A 24,122-nucleotide genomic window follows, 5' to 3' on the forward strand; every position below is an offset into this window, starting at 1 on the left:
GTGTAATCTCAATTTTTGTCGTAATAAAATTGTAACTAAACTGCAGGAGAAATGACATTATATTTGCACTTCACTGTTTATGAGAGAACATGATTTAAAGAATGTAATCCTTTGCTTTTCTCTATGAAGCATTTAGCTCTTAGGGGTGTATGAGGCTCTACAAATGAGAATGCAGTGCAGTTTTCTAAAGTGCTAGTACCACAAAGTGAATACTGATATCCTAAATATATTTTTGTTCTGTCTGAGCCTGTGTTCGGGTACCACTATTTGAGAATTGTGTGGAGAGTTACTTATGTCCATTTACTGCTGGGGATGATCTCTTGGCATGTCTCTGGGCTGAAACAATGGATCTTGAAAGAATAAAATCAACAGATAGAAACTGCTATCATCTCTCATAGCTTCCTGGGTAGTGTGTGCATTTGTGCAGATTCTTCTGTAGGAGATAAAGAATCTTCTGAAAATTTCACTAGAAATTGACAGGCAAAATAGATTGTTCAAGGATTTTATGATGCCTTCATAGTGCATGACTCCTGGAACAAATATGTGTCTTATGTGCATGCTCTTTCAGAGTTCAAGTCCCCTTTCTCCTGCCTTCCTATCTCTTAGAATCACAGATTAAGGTGGTTATTCTATTTCTGTTCTTTCTTGTGTTTTGAATTAAGACTGTATTCGTGTATAATTGGTTTTTACATGAATGTTCAGTAAGTTTAGTGTAGAAACATTTGATTAAGAATTAGCTAGTCTTCATCTTTTGATAAAGAAGAGTCATTAAGAAATAAGCATAAAGGTTTTGGGGAGGAAAGGTCACTAAACAAATTCTATCTTTATTTTTTTGTTGCTTCTCAATGTGCAACAAAAAAGGCACATATGGGGACTGTTTTGCATATTTCTGTAAGTGAAGTATTGATTGTGTACTGACTGGATATTTTTTCATCTTCAGGTTGAATGCCCATTTTGAGGTGAATCTTGATTGCTCAATCTCTCGAGCGGAAATGTACTCTGAATACCTCTCTACATGTAGTAAATTAGCTCGAGGTGGAATCCTAACATCAACTGGATTTTATAAATGTCTGCGGTAAGAGAAAAATTTGTGCAGCAAAAAAGAAACTGTTGTATGTAATGCAGTGTAGCAGTGTTAACACACAGCTTAAGAGCTCTTAGAGAAAAGATATACTAAGTTGGGTTTGAAAGACGGTTTTGAGATTTTAATTGAAATATGTCTATAGTTTAATTTGATTTGATCCTGTTTCAAGGTCTTTAGTAGACTTGCTTTTGTGCTTATGGTCCTTTTAATTTTTTCTCACAAAGTCCTTAAAGGTAGTGTAGTTTTCACTTAACTTGTTCAAAGTCTGTGACAAAGTCAGTTTGACCACAGGTCTCCTGTGGTGAATACTCTGAAGCTTGCAGAGAATTCTGCTGTATTGCAAAGATGCAGGCACTGGTGCAGTTAGTGTGCATGTAAGAGGAGCACTGGATTAATATTTTTAAAATAAACCACACATTGTAAAAGGATGGAGTTATTGTGTTCATTAATACTGATCTATGTTCTGTTTGGCAGAACTGTCTTTCCAAATCATACAGTGAAGAGAGTAGAAGATCCAATTAACAATGGTCAAGCACATATACATGTGGTAGGAGTGAAGAGGAGAGCTATACCACTTCCCATTCAGATGTACTATCAGCAGCAACCAGCTTCGTCTACCCCAATTGTTCGGGTTGATTCAATTCCTGACATGTCTTCGTCTCCTTCGCCAGCAGGTTTTTTAATCATTTAAATATTGAGTATTCTGCATTGATTCTCAGTGAACAATTTAAAAAAAAAAAATTACTCAAAATAGTTTGCAAGTGTTGGAGTTAGGGACAGTGTGGTTTTATTCCTTTTATTAAATGAAGTTCTGAATAATTGTATTACTGTATGTACTTGTATGTGATCTAGTACTTGTATGTGATCTAATACTTGACATGTCATCCATAGACTTGTCAGTCAGCAGAAAAGTCATTGTCACTGCATCATTTATTCAGATGCAATATGGCTGAGAAAGCACGTAGAATTAAAAATTCGAGCCTTGGGTTTTTAAAAATTCTTTGTTTTGAACTAATTTTTGCTTTCAAACTTTTACCTTATTTATTTCAATAGGACTCCCACATGGGCCACAAAGCGTAGGAAATCATTATCAAAGGACCCCTATTAACCAGTCTTCAACTTTGACAGCAACACAGATGTCTTTTCCAATTCAAGGTGTTCATACTGTGGCACAGACTGTTTCTAGAATTCCACAAAATACTGTTCATGCACAGCAGCAAAATGCTCCAATGACTGTTATACAGAACAAAGGTCCAATACCTGGCGAAGTTGTAAAGGCCACAGTAATACAGAGTTCTGTTCCCCAGTCTGGCGTTCCTGTTACTATTGCTGTAGGAGGAGCACCACAAGCTTCAAATCAAAATCACAGCAGTACGGGACCACAGCCGTCCGTTACTGTTGTTGGTTCTCAGACGTTGCTTCACCACCAACCTGTAATTCAACAGCAGTCTCCACTGCATGCAGTGGTACCAGGACAGATACCTTCAGGCACTCCTGTTACAGTAATTCAGCAAGCTGTACCTCAGGGTCATATATTTGGCAGAGTACAAAACATACCAGCATGCAGTTCAGCAGTTTCACAGGGTCAACAGCTGATCAGCACATCATCGCAACCTGGGCAGTCGTCATCTCAGCAGTCCTCTACTGCTAACCAGCAACAAGATACAGTCATCATAGCACCACAGCAGTATGTCACAACCTCTGCATCTAACATTGTTTCTGCCACCACTGTTCAGAATTTCCAAGTAGCACCTGGGCAGGTGGTTGCAATTGCAGGCGTCCAAAACCCACCAACTTCTAGGGTAGGCTTTCAGAACATTGCACCAAAGCCTCTGCCGTCTCAGCAAGTTCCACCTAATGTACAGCAGCCGATGCAGTCACAGCAGCAACCACCACAACCAGCATCCCAGCAAAGTGTAGTGATTGTCAGCCAGCCAGCTCAGCAAGGTCAAACGTATGCACCAGCCATTCACCAAATAGTGCTTGCTAATCCAGCTTCTATTCCTCCTGGTCAGACTGTTCAGTTGACTGGACAGCCAAGCATTACTCCATCTTCTTCACCATCTCCAGGTCCGGTTACAAACAATCAAGTTCCTACAGTTATGTCATCTTCATCTACCCCTTCTCAGTCACAAGGACCCCCTCCTACTGTCAGCCAGATGCTTTCTGTAAAGAGACAGCAGCAGCAGCAGCAGCAGCAGCAACATTCACCAGCATCTTCACAGCAACAGGTACAACCACCAATGCAAATGCAAGTTCAGTCCCCGCAAGCTAATACAGGAGTTGGCCAGCCTAACTCTGGTGAATCTAGTCTGATAAAACAACTACTTCTTCCAAAAAGAGGCCCCTCAACTCCAGGGGGGAAGCTTATACTCCCAGCTCCACAGATTCCTCCACCTAACAATGCAAGAGCTCCCAGCCCGCAGGTGGTTTATCAGATGGCCAATAACCAAACGCCAGGTTTTGGAGTACAAGGGCAGTCTTCAGCTCAGCAGCTGCTAGTTGGACAACAGCTGGTCCAGGGTGCAGTCCAGCCCCAAGGGGCAGTACAAACAGTACCCATTTCTAACTTACAGATATTGCCAGGTCAGTTGATCTCAAACAGCCCAGCAACTATTTTCCAAGGGACTACTGGCAACCAGGTTACGATAACAGTTGTGCCAAATACGAGTTTTGCTACTGCAACTGTGAGTCAGGGAAATGCAACTCAAATCATTGCTCCAGCTGGAATTGCAGTGAGTGGGGCTCAGACAGGAGTTGGGCTACAGATGCAAACACTTCCAGCTACTCAAGCACCTTCAGCTGGACAATCACCGTGTACTGCTGCTCCCCCATTCAAAGGTGATAAAATAATTTGCCAAAAGGAGGAAGAAGCAAAGGAAGCAACAGGTTTACACATTCATGAACGTAAGATTGAAGTTATGGAGAATCCTTCCTGCCGAAGAGGAGCTGCAAACACCAGCAATGGGGATGCAAAAGAAAATGAAATGCAGGTGGGAAGTCTTTTAAATGGGAGAAAGTATAGTGACTCCAGTCTACCTCCTTCTAACTCAGGGAAAACACAGAATGAGGCCAATCAGTGCTCACAAGTCAGTAATGGGCCATCATTAGAAATGGGTGAGAACGGAGCTCCTGGAAAGCAGAACTTTGAACAAATGGACACACAGGAAATTAAAAGTGATTTGAAGAAGTCCCTAGTTAATGGAATCTGTGATTTTGATAAAGGCGATGGTTCTCATTTGAGCAAAAACATTCCAAATCACAAAACTTCCAATCATGTAGGAAATGGTGAGATATCTTCAGTGGAACAACAAGGGAATTTGGATGCCACGCAGCAAGATACTGCCAAAGGTGATCAAGGGGAGAGAATTTCTAATGGGCCTGTATTAACTTTGAGTAGTTCACCTGTTGTAAGCGGTACACAAGAGGCTGCAAAACTGTTAACCCAGCAACTTAGTGGTACCAACACTGATTTACCTAATGGACCTCTAGCTTCAAGTTTGAATTCAGATGTGCCTCAGCAACGCCCAAGTGTAGTTGTCTCACCACAATCTACAGCCTCTGTTATACAGGGGCATCAAATCATAGCAGTTCCACACTCAGGATCTAGAGTGTCCCAGTCTACCCTGTCATCCGAAGTTCGGTCTACTAATGGCACAGCAGAATGCAAAATTGCAAAGAGGCCAGCAGAGGATAATGACAGGGAAACTGTTCCAGGAATTCCAAATAAAGTAGGAGTTAGAATTGTTACAATCAGTGACCCCAACAATGCTGGTTGCAGTGCAACTATGGTTGCTGTGCCAGCTGGAGCGGATCCAAGCACTGTAGCGAAAGTAGCAATAGAAAGTGCTGTTCAACAAAAGCAGCAGCAACCAACCACGTATATACAAAGCATGGTCACACAGGTATGTTGCAGTGTACTTTTTATGTTTATTCCAACTCTGATAATGACTTAATGCTGTGAAATATATGTGAAAATGTAAACTCGGTTGATATCTTGCAAGGAATTTAAAATATTCAGAAAATGATGGTTTGCATTCTTTCACAAACTAAGGTTCAAATAGTTTGCATGCTTTTTGATATAAGTGACTATAGTGGTATTTACAGTGGTCTGGAGCTTCATAATATACAGTAAGGAAATAACTTGCTCTCACTAGTTTCCTCCTTAAAGGATTTACTGTTTAAATAAAACAAAGATGATTTATTGTACAGTCTTGTAAAATTAGTAGTGTTGTTCTGCATTTTATTCTTGGTCCTTACTGCATATGGAGCAGTGTATGTATTTAAGGGTGATCTTGTAAGGCTTGCTTCAATTCACTACAGTCAGGATAAAGTATTGCTTTCTAAGTGTGTCAGAATATGTGTTTATGTTTGTTTACGACAAAATACTTGTAATGTTTATTTTATTGATACAATTAATAATGTTTTTTTAATACTGTTTTAAAAACTTTGGAGAAGGCCTGTTTTATCTTGAACTTTTTTAGAAAAGCATTTTAAAGTAGTTTCTTCCTAAGACTTTACAAAAAATGAGGTATGTTCAGCAGTTTCGTGAGTATTTAAAAACTGTGAGTAATCGTGCTTGAGATTGCTCCAGTCTCAAGATTTTATTTTGGCTTTGTATGTGGATATAAAATCCCTCTCCAAAAAAAAGCCCTCACGCTTTCTAACCTGAGTAAGAGCAAAAAGAATGGAATATTAGGTTTGACAGTCACAAAATTCTGACAGTGTAGAGAGAGAAAATTCTGAGTTAGTGTTTTCTGGCATAGAGGTATGACAGTTTTGGTTTATTCATTTTCCTTTTTTATTTCTTTGATTTTGGTTGGTTTTTGAAATGGTAGGAAGTGCAGGCCTTATAGACTTAAACAGAGCTAGAACTCAAGTTCAGTATATGATAGCTAGCATTACTGCTTTTTCTGTGTGAAGTTCAGTTTCTATAGAAAGCTCTTTCATGTTTCCATCATGTAATTGTAGTTTTCTTTCCTTTTTCTTTTAAATGTATCCCATAGAGCTATATTTTCAGAATGTCTTTAAAACCTAAGTATTTGCATGTGCATTTATGACAGAGAGATCTGTAGTTCTTCTGATACTTTATTTATCTTTGTTCTTCCTGGAAATAATTAGACCAAAATGAAAGTATATCTTGGCAGCACAGGGACAGTGCACAGGATAAATGGCACATTTTCTGCAGTGTGGATATATTAGCTGTATGTCTTGCTTTTTGCAGTGAATGTTTTTAGCAGTTGCACAATTTGATTGTCTTTAATAGCTTCACTAAGGATTTGGCTAAAGTAGAAAATGCTGTGGCCATGTCTTTGGACTGGGATAGCTGTTGCCTGTGGTTATTTTTTTCCTGGACATGTAGCTGTCGAGAGTTTGCTGTTGGGTCTCTAATGCCTACTAAACTGCTAAAATTCCATTTCTTGAGGAGAGCAGTAGTACAGCTAGCAACTTCATTTATATTAGATTACCTGTTCTATTATGAAAATGAAACAAACAAACAAAAGACTGTTTTATGTGATTATACTTTCTTAAAGATGGCATATAATTTCTTGTACACTTTCCTTAATATTTTGTACATGTTTATGGGGTTTTTTTTGTTTTTTTTTTTTATTGCCTGTGCAAACAGAGATGTTGCCAGTGGCTTCTGCCATTCAGTGCAAGTCTCCTTAATGTCTGTCTCCATGGAATTTAGCTTGCTCTTGCTTTCTTCAAAATCACAAAAGAAAACTGCATTTCAAAATTGTGTGTTGAATTATAAATGGTACTGAAGTCATCCTGTCTAGCTCCTTCCCCCACCCACCCAAAGCTGCTGCATAGCCATTGTTCTGTTGGAAAAGCAGATGTGAAGCGTTACCAATATTGAATCTTCTTTTAGGAGTACACTTACGACATCCAGAAATACTACAGAGCCTAATTCTTATGAGCTCAGTGTGAGTTTCACTGATGACTGGTTAGGTCTAGGTCCTCTGTAATCATAGGAAATGATTTTCTCTCTCCTGTTTTGGGAGTCTTCCTTGTATGATAAGCAGCTTCCTTGTCTCTAACTTTTTGAAAGGCAGCAGCTGAGGAGCACTGTTTTCAGTTGAACATCTGTATTGGTTTATCTTCTCTGTGGTACCTCCTGTATGTTCTGTATCTTGCAGCGGAAATAAGAGAACAGACGACTTCTACAGACAGTGTGAAATTTAGTATAAATACTCCTCAGTGAAGAGAAATGGTGAGGGACAGGAAATAAAGGGATATTAGCCATGGCAAAATTATATAGCTGCTGACGCTGTTAGTACATGATTTCCTTTTTGCTATCTTTATTTTCCTTCTAGTTATCTTTAAATTTTATTTTAAACTAGAGTGTGTATTCCACAGAAGTAAGAAAGAAATAGAACAAAATTTGTAATAAAATTAGACCACAGCAGGAAGGGTGGAAAAGAAGATGCCAAAGATAGCAAATAAAGGCGAGTGTTGGTTATGCAGCAGGCGAGTTGTCATAAACTGCAGAGAGGGGAAAAGGAGAAGGCTTGAACCAAAGAAAAGACAAGACAAACAAAAAGGGAAACAGCAAAGTGGAGGCAAAGAAAAGAGCAAAATAACTCTCAAGGGAATGTAAAAGTTGAGAGAAGGTTGCTTTTGCAATATGAAAGGTAGTATGAAATTGGCTGCCACTATACCCTTGAGGGAAAAAAAATGGCTTGCCACAATAATGAAAATTATGAACTTTGTATTTATGAGAAAGCCTACGTATTGCTACCTAAATCCAGTTGGACAAGTACAGGTATCTTCCATGTACCATCTGTGATAGTTTGAGTGTTAATTGTACACATGAGCAGAACTCACTAAAAAATAACTACTTAAATACTAACTTGAGAGGGTTTTTTTTGTATTTTTATACAACTATTGACCTATGTGTACATGGGCTATGTCAGAAGAGGAACTTGCAGTGTACAGGGTTGGATTTTTTTCTTATATCTGTATTTTGTAAGCCGTTGAAAGTGTGGTCTTGAGAGACAGCAAAGTTGGCACTTTACTTCATTGGCTTTCTTTTCTTTTATTTCTGGTACTCTGTTCCTGGGTTATGGCTTTCCTGAGGTATTGTGCTGGACTGATGGAGGAAAAGGAAAAAGAAACGAGTAATTACCTATCTGTTTACTTAATTTTTTCCATTTTTTTTCTTACTCAAAATTCTTCCAAAATATCTCTTGAATAAAACCATGTTGGTTTGTCCCAGTAGGTTTATGTTTTGAGGAAGCACTCTGATACTCTGCCAGGTGAAAGTGAGCAAATCAAATTTACATAGATTGGACTGAAAGTAATACCTCCTGTTTATTTCCATGGAAACTACCACAGATATAAAGAGCACATTAACACTATTTGATAGAGAAAATTCTCAACTGCAGAACACTGTTCTTCAGTGTAGACACTGCTGTTAGCTGTTTATTTCACCAGAGATGAGCAAGAGCCTACATGTTGCATTTGTTAAAAAAAATAATTAAAAAAAAAACATCTGCATGGCCATCCCGATCATGACTTGTCTTTCACATTGCTGTTGCTACTGCTGAAACACACCACCCACCACCTCATTGAGCCACTGTCCACTGTTTGGTCTCCGAATATGGTCAGTGAGCTTTGATGAATGTCAGTGGGTGCAGTTTTTTCTGCATGGAGGGTTTCAGTGACACTTCTGCTTCATACACACTCTTGTGTCAGTTGCCATTTTGTCAGAATGCCCCTCTGCTGCCATCTGTCACATTGCAACAAAATGCAACACAATATTAATAGGAAAGTTCAACCTCTACTGCCATACCACTGACATCCACCTCTGACTAACATAATAAAAACAAGAGGCATTATTTTGGAGCAGCCCTCCTAAATTGCCTCCTCTCTCTTTTAAAATAATCACTTACTTTCCTGCTCATCACTGTTATCCTCTCATAATATACTCCCATTTCTCCTAACGCCTCCCACATGGAGCATGCCTGTGTGGAAATTTAGATGGCCAAAACTGTGTAAGCATCTCCTTAACTGTTTGCTCCTGCTCTCCATTGTTTTGGAAGCTTAGGATTACTGTGCACCAGAAAGCAGGTGTGTAGCCACAGGAGACTTAATTCATTCTTAGTCACAGAGCAAATGAGTTTCTCAGCTGGAAGTACTGAAATTCAGAATGTCTGTTCTTTTATTGCTCTTTGCTTGTGAAGCGCACAGTTGCAGACTTAAACCTTAGCAACCTGACAAGGAAAGAACATTTGCTTTAGTGCCTACCCATCCACCTGACCCCACCTTCATACTCAAATCATGCTATATTCATTTCAGTTTATGGGTTGCCTTTTAATGTACATTCGTTATCTTAAAGATGTGAAACATAAAGTTTTTAGTAATCATAGTATGATCTGGGCTGTAAGGGACCCATCCAACCTGTCATTGAATGCTCCTCCAGTGATTGGGCATCCACAGCTTCTCTGGCTAACCTGTTCTAGTGCCTCACCACCATCTGAGTAAAGAATTTCTTCTGAATATCTGCTCTAAATTTTCCCACTTAGTTTAAAACCTGTACTTCTGTTGCTACTTGCCCTTCTTAAAATCCCTCTCCAGCTTTCTTGTAGGCCCACTTTATGTATTGGAAGACTGCAGTGAGTTCTACCTGGATCTCTCCTCTAAGCTAAACAAGTCCAAGTCTCTCAATTTATCTTCATAGGAGAAATATTCTAGCCCTCTCACCATTTTTGTGGCCCTCCTCTGGACCTGCTCCAACAGCTTCACATCTTTCCTGTATTGAAGGCCCCAGGCCTGGCCACAGTATAGATAGGTCCTCAGGAGGGCAGAGCAGAGTGGAACACCTCCCTGGCCCTGCTGGCTGCCCCTCTTTCGATGCAGCCTAAGGATATGGTTAAGCCACATCAATGCAGAAAGATATCCAAGAGAAGAAAGTCTTAGAAGGACTGTCTGTATCGTTTTCAATTTTATGTGTAGCAATGTGTAGGGTAGATAGTGAAACGCGTTTTTAAAACTGTTGGTAGTTTGAAGTGTTGCAGTAGGATACAGTGCTCAATTGTAAGCAAAATTTTAACAGCCCATCCTAAGTATAGGCTCTAAAAATAATATACTTCTCACTGTGCTTAAATTTGTAATTCTGTAAAGACTGCTGCCTAAGGATTTTCTTCAAAATGAATTGGAGGAGGGATCAAACAGCTGCCTCTAAAGTCAACATCAGTGATGTAGTTCAAGGAATATGCTCTGAGAGCAAAACAGCCAGCATTGTTGGTCTTGGCTACCCAACTCACTTATATCTGAGTTGCAATATATTCTTGTTTTCATTGGCCTGGAGAGCAGGATGAGAAAACTATTCTTTTTAATCATCCTCCTCTGTATTTTAGTAGTCTGTGCCAGGTTCTTGATGAGGCAGTACCTCATTTCTGTCTTTTATGTGGTCAACTCAGAAGTAACTTTTTTATCCTGAGGATCAGAAATGACTATAGTTAAAGATAACGGGTAAAGGTAAAATTAAGATTCATTAAAGATGAAGTAACTAGGAAAAAAAAAAAGCTTGATATTATTCTTCTTAATTCATAGTTCAAGGAATTTTTCATGTATATAGTCGCAGCTCTCCACTGTACAGGAATTTTAGTAGGTTGAAAATGAAAATAGCTGCTTTCTAGGATGGGATTGTGCCTGTGCTGTGATGAGGAGTGCATTGCAGGAATCCTGGTGGTTCTTAACAGGGCATCTCCAACTCAGCTGGGCTTATTAGCCATAGCTTAACATTTACTTTGTCTCGATATTGGACCTTGCCTTCTTGTCTAAACCAAAGTACACTCTGGTAATAGGAAAATGATTCTGAAAGAGGTTATCTGGTTCCAGGCTAAGCCTGGTGTAGCCTCCACTTGTGAGAGCAAAACTGATGTGTAAAGCAGAACAACTACATTTGTACAACACCAAAACAGGCTAACGCAGGTCACAGCTGGTTACATGTTTGCACCCACTGACGTTCATCCACACTTCCTGAATGTTTCAGGAGACCAAGCAGTGGATGTGAGCATGGTGAGGCAGCGGATGGTGTGTTTCAGCAGTGGCAACAGTCACAGTGGGGCAACTCTGCTGGTGCAGATTTTTACAAGTGATGCATGCAGGCTCGCATTCATTGCTGGCAAAAACGTGTAGCTGTTGTAGTTTCCATGGAATTAAATAGGAGGCATTACTTTTGGAATAACCTTATATGTAGGCAAGCAGGGTTTATCTCTGAAATAAACTACCAAAGGCAAGCAACCTGCGTAACTCAGTTTTGCACAGAAGACAGTAAAGTTACAGAAATCCTAACTTTTATCATCAAAACTCAATTTGTCAGAATGTTACTTCTGTGCCTCTCTTTAAGAAGCTCCTTGAGGCTGCCTTGTGTCTGGTTATCTTTTATGCTAAAGTCATTTATTTGTTCAGTGCTCTAACTCCAATTTGCAGTGTTCTTAGGGTAGCCAGAAACATGTCAGATGTAGTTTGGAGGTCAGTTTGTGTGGAACTTGTAATTTATGGCAAATTTTGCAGAATAGCTCAGATCCTTTGAGACAGGAACTCACTAAATACAAATGCGTTCTTTATGTGTGTATAGATAATATAAGCATTATATATGTAGCTGCCCTACTGCAGTTAGTGTTTAGTTTCTCAAAAATGTGTGTATTTATGTCCTATATAGGCACTCGTAGTCCTTAAAATGGCACTCAGTGAACTTGGAAGGAGATTTTATAATTAGGTTATGTATTTCAGAAAAAAAGATGGGACGCTGATGTTAGAGGTATCATTTCAGGGCAGGGATCCATTGAGATCTGATTTGCAGAAGTGCTGAGTGGTGTCTACTCCAAACAATAATAATAAAGAGAGCTAACCTAAATATATAAAGATGCTTTAAAACTCTTTCAGTTATGTTAGACTACTGGGCGTTTGATTTCTGAAGGAACCTGGAATTATTAAATGTTTTTTGCTTGTGGAGGAAACTGTGTAATTTCTGATCCTGAGGAGATTTCTTTCAATGGTACTTCTCCCACAAAGGATTCATATATATTTATTTCTTTAACATACACAGCTAACATTGCATAGTCATTGCATATCAGTGATATAAAGTGAGATAATTCATAGCAAGTATTTCTGCTATAGTTCTGAAATGAAGGAATTTACATTCTGAAAAATATACACCTAATAGTACTTCTGATCTCTGGAACAAATAAAGGAAAGCTGTAAGATATTCAAATGTAGATCTTGTGCTTCAAAAATAAGACCTAGAAAAACAAATGTGACTTCCCCTCGTTTGTTTAAATTTACTGTGATCAGTCCAGATGATAGATGGGCAGTAAATTTGACTTAAAAACACAAAGGCATTGTAAGCACCTAATGCTAAAAGTTTGAATAAAATTACCTGACTTCATAGTACTGCAGCAATAAAAATTCAATAAAATTACTGAACGACAATTATTGTGTAAATTTCAGTTTACCAACTTCATATTTTTTTTTAGAGAGAAGAAAATCTAGAGAAGAAAAAAAATTGCAATCAGTTTTAATTTTTGTTTTGAAAATCGTTTCCTTTTCTGAACTCTTTCATTTTTGGTATTTACCATGTTGTATTCTGTATCTCAGTTCTCCTTATTTAAAATGATACTGTTTCATTAAAAATAATGTTTAAAACCTTAGAATATCACTAGGAGAGCTTGCCAGGAAAACTCTTGAGAAAATTCATAATTCTGGATTAATTATAGGGTTTGCTTAGAATGGGGTAAATAATGCATGAACCACACACTGAATGATGAGAATTAAATGAAATCCTGAATTCATTCAGTAATTTCACTCTCTCTCATTCATTAAATGAGACAGAAGTTCTGTAGGGATAAGAAGTTGTACAAAGACCATGATTATGTACTGCTGTAAGGATGCTAAATGAAGCTTGCAAAACAAGCTGTGTTGCTGACTCTGAATGATTTTACTTTCAGCTTCACTTTAAAAATGCCTGACTAAAGGGAGATTGATCTTAAAAGGATCTGCTTATGTCTACCTGTGATAAAAGATATATTGTGAAAATTAATTACCCAATCTGTTAAATTGATTAGAGAACTTTAGGTGAAAATAGTTCAGAGTTCAAAAATACTTTCATTTGTGACTAATGGACTCAAGGGTCATCTTACAACTTCTCATATATGCAGGTCATGTGCATCATGTAATAGTCATATGTTCTGGACTTTTTGCTGAGCACTATCATGTTTTTACCAGGACTTAGGCTTGGACGTGGGGTTAGTTTGGTTTTGATTAGTTTTGTTATCTGTCTTTATCACTAGTGTTGTACAATCTGTAATGAACTCCTTACTTTGTCACATGGTTTTCTGCACTGCCAAAAGAGAGCAGCAGGAAGGAAACTTAAGACCAGTGTGCAAATGAGGTGTTAGAAGTTGCCCTTAACTGTTTCTTTCTTTGCAGTTAAAATCTAAAGCTATTCAGTGTCACAGCTGTAATGGTATCAGCAAGGTACTGTGTACACCATTTGAAAGTAAATTTGAAAGCTGTTTCCTTTGGTTTTGTAATGTTGCATTCCTTTTGGAACTGTAGAGAACAAGTGAATGTTAGGTCTAGATAATATGTAGAAGCTTCATGTTTTTATTATCGTTATTCTCGTAAATATCTGGCCAGACAGAGCCTGCTAGGAAAAAAGAAGAGAAACAATATTCTGAAATAACCAGTGTTTCAAAATTGGGTAATCAGCAGACATTATTTTTACTATTCAGAGGAGAGGAAAGAAAGAAAAAGGAAAAAAAAAAAAAACCAACGTATTTGCCTGTATACTGCCTTATTTTGAACTTTGTAGTTGACAAGATAATTTTTATCCAGTATTAAGATAAGATTCTTTTAATGTTGTAAGAGATAAAGGGAAACATCTTTTTCCAATTTGAGATGTTTGCACTTCTCTGTACACAAGCTATACAGCACGTTTAGATGTTCTGGTGTTTTGTATAAATGTACAGTGTGGTTTTGCAAGAGCTTAAAGAATTACACCGTTGCAAAGTTTATGGAGAACAAATGTCATAGATTGAGTCTGCTGCTCTTTGACACTGTTCATTCAGCATTATTCAATTTTTAGTATGTTCTGTAACACAGATTGTTGTGTACTAATGAGACAGTAGAAGAATTCCACAGAAGCAGCATATAAAACCATTTTATCAAAGAAAATAAGGCAATTTTAGATGTATTGTTGGTCATTTTACTTTTTAGTAATATTTTCTCCTACATTTAAATGGGAAAGGAAACTAATCCCTAAGCTGATACTGCACACCTTTCAGTTTGCCATTTTTCTCTTGCTTTAAGTAAAAGCTTTATATAAAATAGCAATTTTTGTTCCACTAATACCCTTTAGAAATACCTTTGGATTCATAATTCTGTATTTGAATTTCAATGTAAGAGTTTGAATATCGGAAACTTAGAATGGTGCCCTATAAGAGCTGTATGTGTCCTTGATTATTATGTCTCTTAATGCTTATTTTGAGATAAAAGTGTTAAAATCTGAAGATTTGTTGGTTGATTTTGAAGTGTAAAGCAAAATATCTTTGAGCAAACAGTGAACTGTTTTTCATGTCTTGTTAAGTACCATGTTTAAAACTATGTTTTAACCTTTTCTACAGAGCACACCTGCAACGTCGATACCAACAGTGCAAGTACAGGGCCAGCAGCTCAATTTGCAGCCACCTTCATACACTGCAGCAAGTCAGCATGCAGAGCAAATGAAGAAACCTGGACAGAACTTCATGTGTCTATGGCAATCTTGTAAAAAGTAAAAAGCTCTTCTACTTAACTACCTTTTAGTTAATAAGTAGCAAATGCTTGTATGTAAAAAGAGATTCTACAAGTTCTATCCATTCTGCTTCCTTAAGATACCTTATACTTTGTTAATAGGGAGAAGAAAAAGTGAAAAGTGTTGAGGAAGCAGAGGTGGGAGAAAGCAAGATGTTTAGCTGCTCTCAATTACACTTCAAAACAGAAAACATATACTAGATGGCTTTCTTCTAATTTTATTTTTCAGCAGAAAATTATATTCATGTATTTAAGAAAAAAAAAATCCAGTTCTAAAGCTTGTTCTCTGTATTACAATTATAAAAATAATTGTTGTACTCCAGTTAGAACTGTTGAATCATTTTCTTACATGTACAGCTTTTAGTATCTTCCTTGTATTTCCAGTTTTGCAAGAGTGGCATATTGTACTTCTCTGTCCTGGTCAAAGTTTTATTTAGATTATGATTAATTATAGTAATTATGGAACCATTTGTATGTCACAAGACTCCCTTGTCACAAAAGGAAGTAAAATGGAACTTAGCTTTAGGACTTGACAGCAGTGCTTAGAATTCTTGGATTTGTTGGTTTTGTCCTTAAAAAAATAATAATAATAATAAAGAGAGGGAGGTGAGCTAGCAGACTTTTGGATGTAGGCTTATGAAAACACATAATACTCTCCTTTTATCTATATAATATCTTGACACTAATTTTTTTAAAATAACATAGGCTTGTGTATGTGATGAGTTTTCAGCGAAGGGTACAGACTGGTGAAACAAAGGTAGCTGTCAAATTGCCACTTGGAAAACAGAGATATTACATGAGTTTAGGATGGGTGCGAAAAAGGTTGAGACACTTAATTGTAATTGTTGGACAAGATAAAGGAGCACACAGATGGGCTCATTTGGCAGAAAGATGTTGCACAGGCATTCAGAAAGTAGGAACGAAATAATGGAAAATCTAGAATTGTTTGAACTGCTGGGTAAAATGAGGCATTTGAACAAAACTGAGGAATTGAGGAATACTGAGGGACAATTTATAGAAGCTCTGAAACACTAGATTCTGTTTCTTTCATTCCTTATAAACAATACAAAGATCATTAAGTCAATGTCAAAATGTACATGTTTTAGATAAGATTCTGGATGTTGCTGTAGCTATCTGCTAGATAACAGAAGCCTGGACTGAAGTTTTGAAGCACAAATCTGTCAGCAACTTTCTTCTGTGTCTTCAGTTATGTAGGATAAGTTTCGTAGAACTGTAGTGACATCTAACTATGGAAAAGATTGATGTCACATGTGAAATAAGATGTGCTTATATGCAGACAAGTCTTGGGGCAGAAGAGGAAGCAATACAATTATGATTACCTTACGTTATCAGTATTTTTAAATTATTATCTGTCTTAAATTATCATTCCAGTAAATTTTCCTGTAGTCAGTGGCTGTGCCCTGTATTTTTAAAGTTGATCTATATGTTCTATGTCAAAGATACTGTACTGTTTCTGTATTTTTAGTTTCTCCTGTCATTATACTGGGTTTTGTTCATCGTTAAGTTTTGTTACTTTTAAAAGCCTTCAGAGATTTTGCATTGTTACAGTGTAATCTTTCTAACACACAGTTCTTGTTCTCATGCTGGTGATAATTTTTAAAACATTTGTTTTAAGTCCAGCCTAAAATCAGTTTCTATAAATGTTGCTCTCAGCGTTCTTTGTGGCGAAGAAAGAATTTTACATCTGATACTTGGTTTCAGCCATGTTTGCTTAGTCATTAGATACTAAGCAGTTAGGTTTAGCATAAGACAGTGATAGAGCAGTGCTTCCTTTGTGGTATTCACAACTAACCACAGCGGTATGGCAGCAGATTAAGTTGATAGTTATTTAGATATGTTTCCCTGAACATGTTCTTTAGTTTTATTCTCACAAAGTATTAGTGTTAAATTTTTCTTCCAGGATGCATTGCATTGAAATCCTTTAAAAATATTTTACTGGCAGTCAGGATGATTATGAATATATAATATTGTATGCTCTTTTTTTTACCTACTGAGATACTGGTGCTGTGACCAGCGAGATTCCAAAGGTGGGAGGAGGGAATGTTGTTTTTTTTAATAGTTTTCTGTGGAAGGTACAGAAAACATATACAATACCAGGTATTGATACTTCATCCTGCAGAGTTTTTAGTGGAGTGATGTGAAACATGTCCATGACACGTTCTTTATTCAGTACATGTGGTGTCTGAGGACCACGAAATCAGGCTCAACTATACAAATACTGTTAAAGATAGGCCACTCTCACATAAATTCTGGTTAAGTATCTGAACAGGGAGTAAAACACTGAAAGGTGTCCTTAGTGCCTTGCATTAAAGATGTAATAGAAAGGAGGTGTTTTGCTTTAAAGTTCAGCTGTCTGCAAGTATTGCTAATTTCTGAGGTTAATTTAAAAGCTGTTATTTTGTTTCATAAGTAGGCAGGAGTTGTCTGCTCTTGAATTGCTTTGCATTTTAAAAAATAAATTGAAAATGCTGTTGAGTCTCCACTGCCTGTCAGGTCAGCTATTAGTTTAATGTTCTGTTCAGCAGCAGAACAGAGTGATGGAGGAATTAAGTGGCAACCAAGAGTTTAGGTTCAACTGACCGTATTTTCAGTACTTAAATTTTATTTTATTAGTGTTGTTGAGTGTTGCTTTAATGCTTATGAATACATATATTTTTTTCTGAATAAATTTTAAGTTTTGCAGACAAATATTGTAGATTCTGACAGTTCTGCCTTAGTTATTGAATGGAATCTTGCTCATTTGAAAAATAGTTTCTCCTTGCAAAGTTGTGGTAAATCAGAGTTGTCTTAGATTAGTGTTTCAAGTACAGCGTTGAATGTATTTATTATATAGTGAATGAACCAACTTGGTTGAAATGGCAGAGCTTTAAGAAAAATAAAGCTTTGCTGAATAAAATGTTTTAAACAACATTTTGGATTTGACTTATGCCTTGAAATTTGTTTTATTTGTGCCAGTGATTATTCATAGGATGGTTTGTGTTGGAAGGGCCCTTAACGATGCCATAGTTCCAGCCCTCCAGCCATGAGATGGTTATTGCAATAGGATTCAGTTTATAACTAAGATTTGTCTCTGCCAGCCTTTTGACACTGTTGTGAGCTGCAGGTATTTGGTTGCTTAGGACTAAATATTGATTGCAGGTATTGTATAATGGATGATACTGAGTTTGAGTAGTGGCACATGGAAGGAGTGCCTTGAACTTGTCCATAAGCCTATGCTATGGGTTGTGGAGATGATGCTTCATCCTTGGCTGCTCCCTGGAAGTCTGGTTGGAGGTCATCTCCCTCTTAGCACTGATCAGCCCAATGAGTTCAGTCAAGCATCTTAAATACTTTTCTTGTTATTTGAAACTAAAATATTAGCATGTGGACTGGAGTGGCTGAGGTGGGTGTATTGTGTTTTCTCTGCTAAGGCTGCTATGGCAGTGGCCTCCGTCCAGCAAATGGATGAAGGTGGAAATGATTACCCAAATGGCAGCAGCTAGATTACCAGATCGATTCTATCCAAGCTGTAAGCATGTATTCTCAAGCTGGGTTAGTTGTATCAAAATGGATTGTAAGTGGCCAAGTCTTTTGTTTAATTTGGCCATTATTTTTCTCTTGAAGTAATGGATGCAATTTGAAATAATTGTGTTATATTTTAAGATATATCTAGGCTGAAAAGAACAGCCTTAACCATTCACAGTTTTCATTTAATATTTTTTGAAATATAGTGTATCTCCATATGATCTTTGAGAGGCAAGAATAGATGGGTTATTTTAATGTACATGTGACCATTTGAAAATACAGCTCTAGGAATGGTAGACTGATCAGTATTTTGAGTGAATTGTAACTTTGCTTCCACTTTGAAACGGAAGAAAACCCTTACTGTGCTGAACAGGCCTTCACCAACAGAACATTATAAAAACATAGAGTAATACACGGGCAAGTTTAGGACAACTTATTTATATTGCTGCAGAAGCACTTTATTTGCTGAAGTATCTAATGCCATATCCTTTAGGACTACAGAGAAGCAAGCTGATCTGGGGAAGTAATTTAAAAATTTAGGTTTAAGTGTGTAGTCAAAAGGGGTGATGTAAGTGACATCTTTCAACTTCTGTGTGCATCAGGAAGTGTCATCTATCTATTTTCTTGAAATTCAAAGTTCCTGTACTAAAAAGCACAAACTTTACACCGATCCTTTATTTTCCATCAGTTTTGGCAAGTATTCAGTATAGAGAGTTAATGGAGTGAGTTGTTTATTCTTTTATTTCCCAGTTATATTTCAAATGAGGTCTTAGTATGGCCATCAGTGAAGAAGAAGAAGAAAAGTAATGAATGAAATCCAGCAAATTTTGTACTGCTTATAGTTCATTACTATGTTTTGCTTGTATTGCTTAGAAGTTACCTGTCATAATTGAGATGCGTTATTTCTTTAGTATAATATAAATAGAAAATCATGAGATTTTAATTGGATTCAGGAAAATCATAATGCCATTCATATTCACTGTTGGTATATACATGATTTTTTTTTTCCATTTAGACGTGTACACTCTTTCACTTATTAATCCATGTTTTGTTTCAGGAAATAAAATACTTAGGCAGTATGGGTTATGTTTGTGGTATTTGCAGTGTAGTGCTAACCGAAATAAAAAAAAACTTTAAATTCTCCCTTCTTCCCTTTCTGTAGGTGGTTTCAAACACCATCACAGGTTTTCTATCATGCAGCAACTGAACATGGAGGAAAAGATGTCTACCCAGGGCAGTGCTTATGGGAGGGATGTGAACCTTTCCAGCGGCAGAGGTTTTCCTTCATTACCCATTTACAGGTGCAGATTTTTTTTTACTACTTCAAAAATTAGTAGCAGTTTCATGGGAAATTAAATTTTCACACACCTTCTCACTGCCTTTCTTTTTTTTCCCATTATAGGATAAACATTGTTCCAGAGATGCTTTGCTTGCAGGATTAAAGCAGGATGAACCAGGGCAAGGAGGAATTCAGAAGCCTTCCAATAAGTAAGAGACTTAGGCCTTCTTAGCACTAAAGCAAATGAAAGTAATGGAAATCATTGGAAGAATTTGTGTATTTAGAACTTGATTTATCAGGAAAAAGTATACATGGAGTCTGTAGCTGACTATTACACAGCTGTTAAATTTGAGGTCCATTGCATTAGGACAAACTAGTAAAAGAGGGAAAAGATTCTGATGTAGGAAATACAGTTAAGTTGTCATTAAAAGAACAGATAGTTCTTGAGGGTATGTTTGCCAGTGTTCTGTGATAAACATTATTCTTAAAATACTCAACTGAATAGTGTTTTATAACTTTTACTTAACAGATAAGTGCTTGTAAGGCAAATGGAAAGTTACTTGGGTATGAATCAGCTCTTTCATACAGCTGAGTTGGATTGTCTTGTAACTTGGAATCATAGAATCTTTAAGATCTGATAAGACCTCTAAGGTCATCTAGTCCAACCATCAACCCATCATCACCATGTCCACTATACCACGTGCCTCTGACTTGCTGTGTTCCTTCTAGTTTTGTGGTCAGCTACTTTATTATAAACTTTCTTTTAAATAAATTTTAAAGACAAATATCAAGACCTCTAAATCTTCATATTTTATGCTCCTATCTGGAATCAGGTTTGTGTCTCCTCTTTCCTAGCATTATTTCAGTGTTCTGAAAATTACGGAGTACAAACCCATTGTAATGGGGTTGTGTTACTGTTGGAGTTATTCAGGGTTCAGTTACTTGTATGCCTGTATTAACATGAGGGTTTTGTTAGTAATTAACTGGAATCTCTTTATTGCAAGCCAGAGGTGTGATTTACATGTTCCCAGGCAGACTTTTGCTGTTTGTTGTGTGGCTAGGTAAATTGCTACCATGCTGCGGGAGGCGGCAGCGAGAGAAAATTGAGAATGGAAGCTGTGGAAAGTTGTTTTGGTTTTTTTAATCAAAAAGATTAAAAGATCCCCAAATTCTTAAAACACGAACATGTGATTGCCTTACAGTGCCTTATTTCATGAAACTAAGTGGCATTCTGACCTCTGAAAACCACAAAATGAAGGATGTTGGTAAAATCTGAAGTCTTAAATTCTTGGCAAGTAGGAAGCATCAGGCTGATACAATGTACAAGCATGGTGTGATTTCAGCTCTGCCATTCCATAAGTGTTCAGTCACACAGATAACATGCAGTAGGCTCTGTCTTTGCAAGTTTCTTTAGAATAGGCACAGGTTAGAAAAAATAGAATATTGTATGGAGCTGAAACATCCTGGAGAAATGGTACTGAGAGGAAGTTGTGTTTTAGCCATCAGCTTTTAGGCATGTACCTTCTCATCACATGCTGACGACTTTTGCTTAGTCTCTCTCCATCCAAGGGAGTGCAGATAGAGTGAGTGTTAATGGTGCAGGGAGCAAAATCTGCTGAACAACAGTTTTTCAGAGACACCATAACAGACAGTGGCCTGTTTTCTTAATGATAATTGTAAGTGTGGTATTGTGATAGGAAAAAAAATAGCTGTGATGTCTTTTGCTAGAACCAGTTAGGCAAAATTAAGCTTTATTACAGAGCTGATTTATACCTCAATTCTTTATTTCTTTGCTTTTAAAGTTGTGTTGTATTAACTCTTCTTTTGGTTTTCAGAGGTAGCTGAATATTACAGTCTGGAAGGTCAGGTAGCAGTAGCAATTATCACTGTTGTCTATAGCTGTGCATTTGAGTCTCTTTGGAACCATGCTATTTTTTATTTTCCTATTTTCCTTGTTGCCACTGTAGCTGGTGGTATCAAGCTATCAAAACTATTTTTTATGCAGCATGGGAATGGGACAAGAGATAATTATAGTCAGAGGATGAGTGGTATGGTTTGACATCAAAATGATGTTGAAATTAGGAAATTTTAGAACTCCAGAGTTGTCTCTTTTTTTAGTATTTCTAGAATTGAGGCAATAGCAACGCAGCTTTCTAAATTATGTTATGGTAGGTGTTCGAGAGAGACATTTGCAGAAGTCTCTGCTGATGATTCATTGTTCTTCTCAATACAAAGAGAACAACAGTGGTCCAGAAATTAAAAAAGAAAATCAATAGTTACTGTGCTGCATAATTTCATATAAACATATACAGTTGCCCAACAGTATCTTAATTCAACCCCTGCCCTTCTCCTATTCCTTCATGAAGGTTTTCAAAATGTTATTTCTCATCAGGAGAGGATGATGAGAATTCTGAACTGAGTTATTAGGGAGGAATCAGCCTGTTCCCACTTCTTTTTGCTAGGAGATACCTAAATATTGCTACAGACTGATTTTCATTTTAAAAACTGAAACATTTACGTCTGATTTATGCTACCTTTGCAAACAAACACTAAGGTTTGTTTCTAATATGTTGACATTTTTTAACCAGGTTGTACAAGAATTCATAATAATATGATATAACATACTTGAAATGTGGTGATATTTTCAGTCATCCTTTGAGATGACGCTTTGAAGAGTCTTACTTGTTGTGTACTTAAACATTTTAAACTCTAGTTGTATTTAAAATCTAGTTGTGTCAAAGTCTCACATGGAAGAACATTGACTTCAGTGTTAATATTTAAAATTAAGGATTTGCTTCCACCATATCTGTTACTTGTGCCAGCTTTATAAAACACCCTGTGTAATTTCTTAATCTCAGCTCGAAAGCTGCAATAGAGGTAATAAAAATAGATGTTTGGTTGAATTTAACAGTTAAATGTTTTGTGTCTTAGATCATAATTTAAATGGTTTTACCTTGTATTGCTTCCCACAACTATTTTTTATTTTATATTGTCTCAGTGTCTAATGGTCCCGATAAGCTGGGTCAGATTTTAAACAGCTATATTTTTGGGACATTCTCTGGCTAAATCTCAGTTGACATTTGAGTAGCCATTATCACTGTTCACATTGAATTCTGTCTGACAAAACATTTCTTCAAGTAGGTGAACTTCAGGACGGTTGCCATGTCATTATGCAGTTTATTATACTTTTCCATCGCAAATATTGTGTGTGATGAGCAGTACCTCTTCAAGAGCAGTGCTTTTCTTTTTCCCCCACATAAAATAATGTTCCTGATGCTTCAGAAGGCTTTGCAATAATGTTTCTCTCCATGGAAACAAAAGACAAATTGTGTAGCAGCGCCGTGTGTTAATGGATCTTTCAGTTCAAATAGGTTGAAAAAAATTATCAAAATAAATGTTTGGAGTTGTTAATCTGTTTGGAAGTGGTGTAAAGCTTATTGTTACTAATTCATTCTTTGCTCATGTAGGCCGCCAGTTGTAGGGAGTACAGCTGCTACTCCCAGAGCACAGAAGGCCATTGTGAATCATCCAAGTGCTGCCCTAATGGCATTAAGGAGGGGATCAAGAAACCTTGTCTTCAGAGATTTTACAGTGAGTATTGTTTGACTCAAGTACTATTAGATACAAATTGTTGCTTACTGCTATGGAGCTTTTACTTTTTCTTTTCTTTTTTAGGATGAAAAAGAGGGACCAATAACTAAACACATCCGATTAACAGCTGCCTTAATATTAAAAAATATTGGTAAATATTCAGAATGTGGTCGCAGGTAAGCACTGTTTGATTCTTCTGATACCAGTGAGCAGTGTTAGTTTTTTTCTGTTACGTACCAAATGATAAGAGGTATTTTCTTATCCTTTAAGAATACAATGTGTATATACTGACACACAGCTGCTCAGCATCACCTTATCTAAGATAGTTTTGTGAGCCAGGCTTTTGAAATGTGTCAGCAGGCTAAATTTTTGGAGGCAAGTGAGAGAAGTCTTCGCTATGAGTCTGTCCCTTTTTCTCCTGAAAGCAGTCCTGCCTAACTCTGAAAATTAATTCTTCTGTAAGGAACCTCCCATTGGCCATACCCTTTTATCTCAACCCAGGAAAAGGGTGAATGACGTTTTCTGAAACTTTTTTAATGTTGTGGAAAGATTCCCTGTTGCATTTCATATTTGCTACCTCTCTGTTAGTTTTCCCTTCAAAGTTGGGTATTTCTAATGAATAACTCAACTTTCCTCTGACTCATAGGAGATGCTTAGTATCGTAAGTCTCTGTTGTTCTCTTCATTTACTAAGTAGGAAATGGTCTCAGAACTCAGTGTAGAACACTTCCTGTTGTCTTTAACTGTCTAAATGGGGGCTGTAGCAAAGGCAATCAAATTCTTCTTGGACAGCATGGTGAAAGAATGAAGGGAAGGAGACAGAAGTTATCAAGTTCCC

The 24,122-nt window shown here is 37.1% G+C and overlaps 1 protein-coding gene across 4 annotated transcripts in view; it reads left to right on the forward strand.

Annotated features, from left to right (window-relative positions):
* ARID2 (AT-rich interaction domain 2) overlaps positions 1 to 24,122 on the forward strand; it is a 106,326-nt gene that overhangs the window by 79,257 nt on the left and 2,947 nt on the right. For all 4 annotated transcript variants that reach the window (XM_090137938.1, XM_031589557.2, XM_090137945.1 and 1 more), the window contains 8 exons: positions 941 to 1,075; positions 1,559 to 1,758; positions 2,138 to 4,989; positions 14,722 to 14,870; positions 19,578 to 19,716; positions 19,818 to 19,903; positions 23,162 to 23,285; positions 23,370 to 23,461. In XM_090137938.1, the coding sequence (XP_089994064.1) occupies positions 941 to 1,075; positions 1,559 to 1,758; positions 2,138 to 4,989; positions 14,722 to 14,870; positions 19,578 to 19,716; positions 19,818 to 19,903; positions 23,162 to 23,285; positions 23,370 to 23,461 (3,777 nt within the window). The remainder of the gene's footprint in view (positions 1 to 940; positions 1,076 to 1,558; positions 1,759 to 2,137; positions 4,990 to 14,721; positions 14,871 to 19,577; positions 19,717 to 19,817; positions 19,904 to 23,161; positions 23,286 to 23,369; positions 23,462 to 24,122) is intronic.

This window comes from Phasianus colchicus, chromosome 1 (assembly GCF_987193195.1).
Source record: "Phasianus colchicus chromosome 1, bPhaCol1.hap1.1, whole genome shotgun sequence".
Taxonomy (NCBI): domain Eukaryota; kingdom Metazoa; phylum Chordata; class Aves; order Galliformes; family Phasianidae; genus Phasianus; species Phasianus colchicus.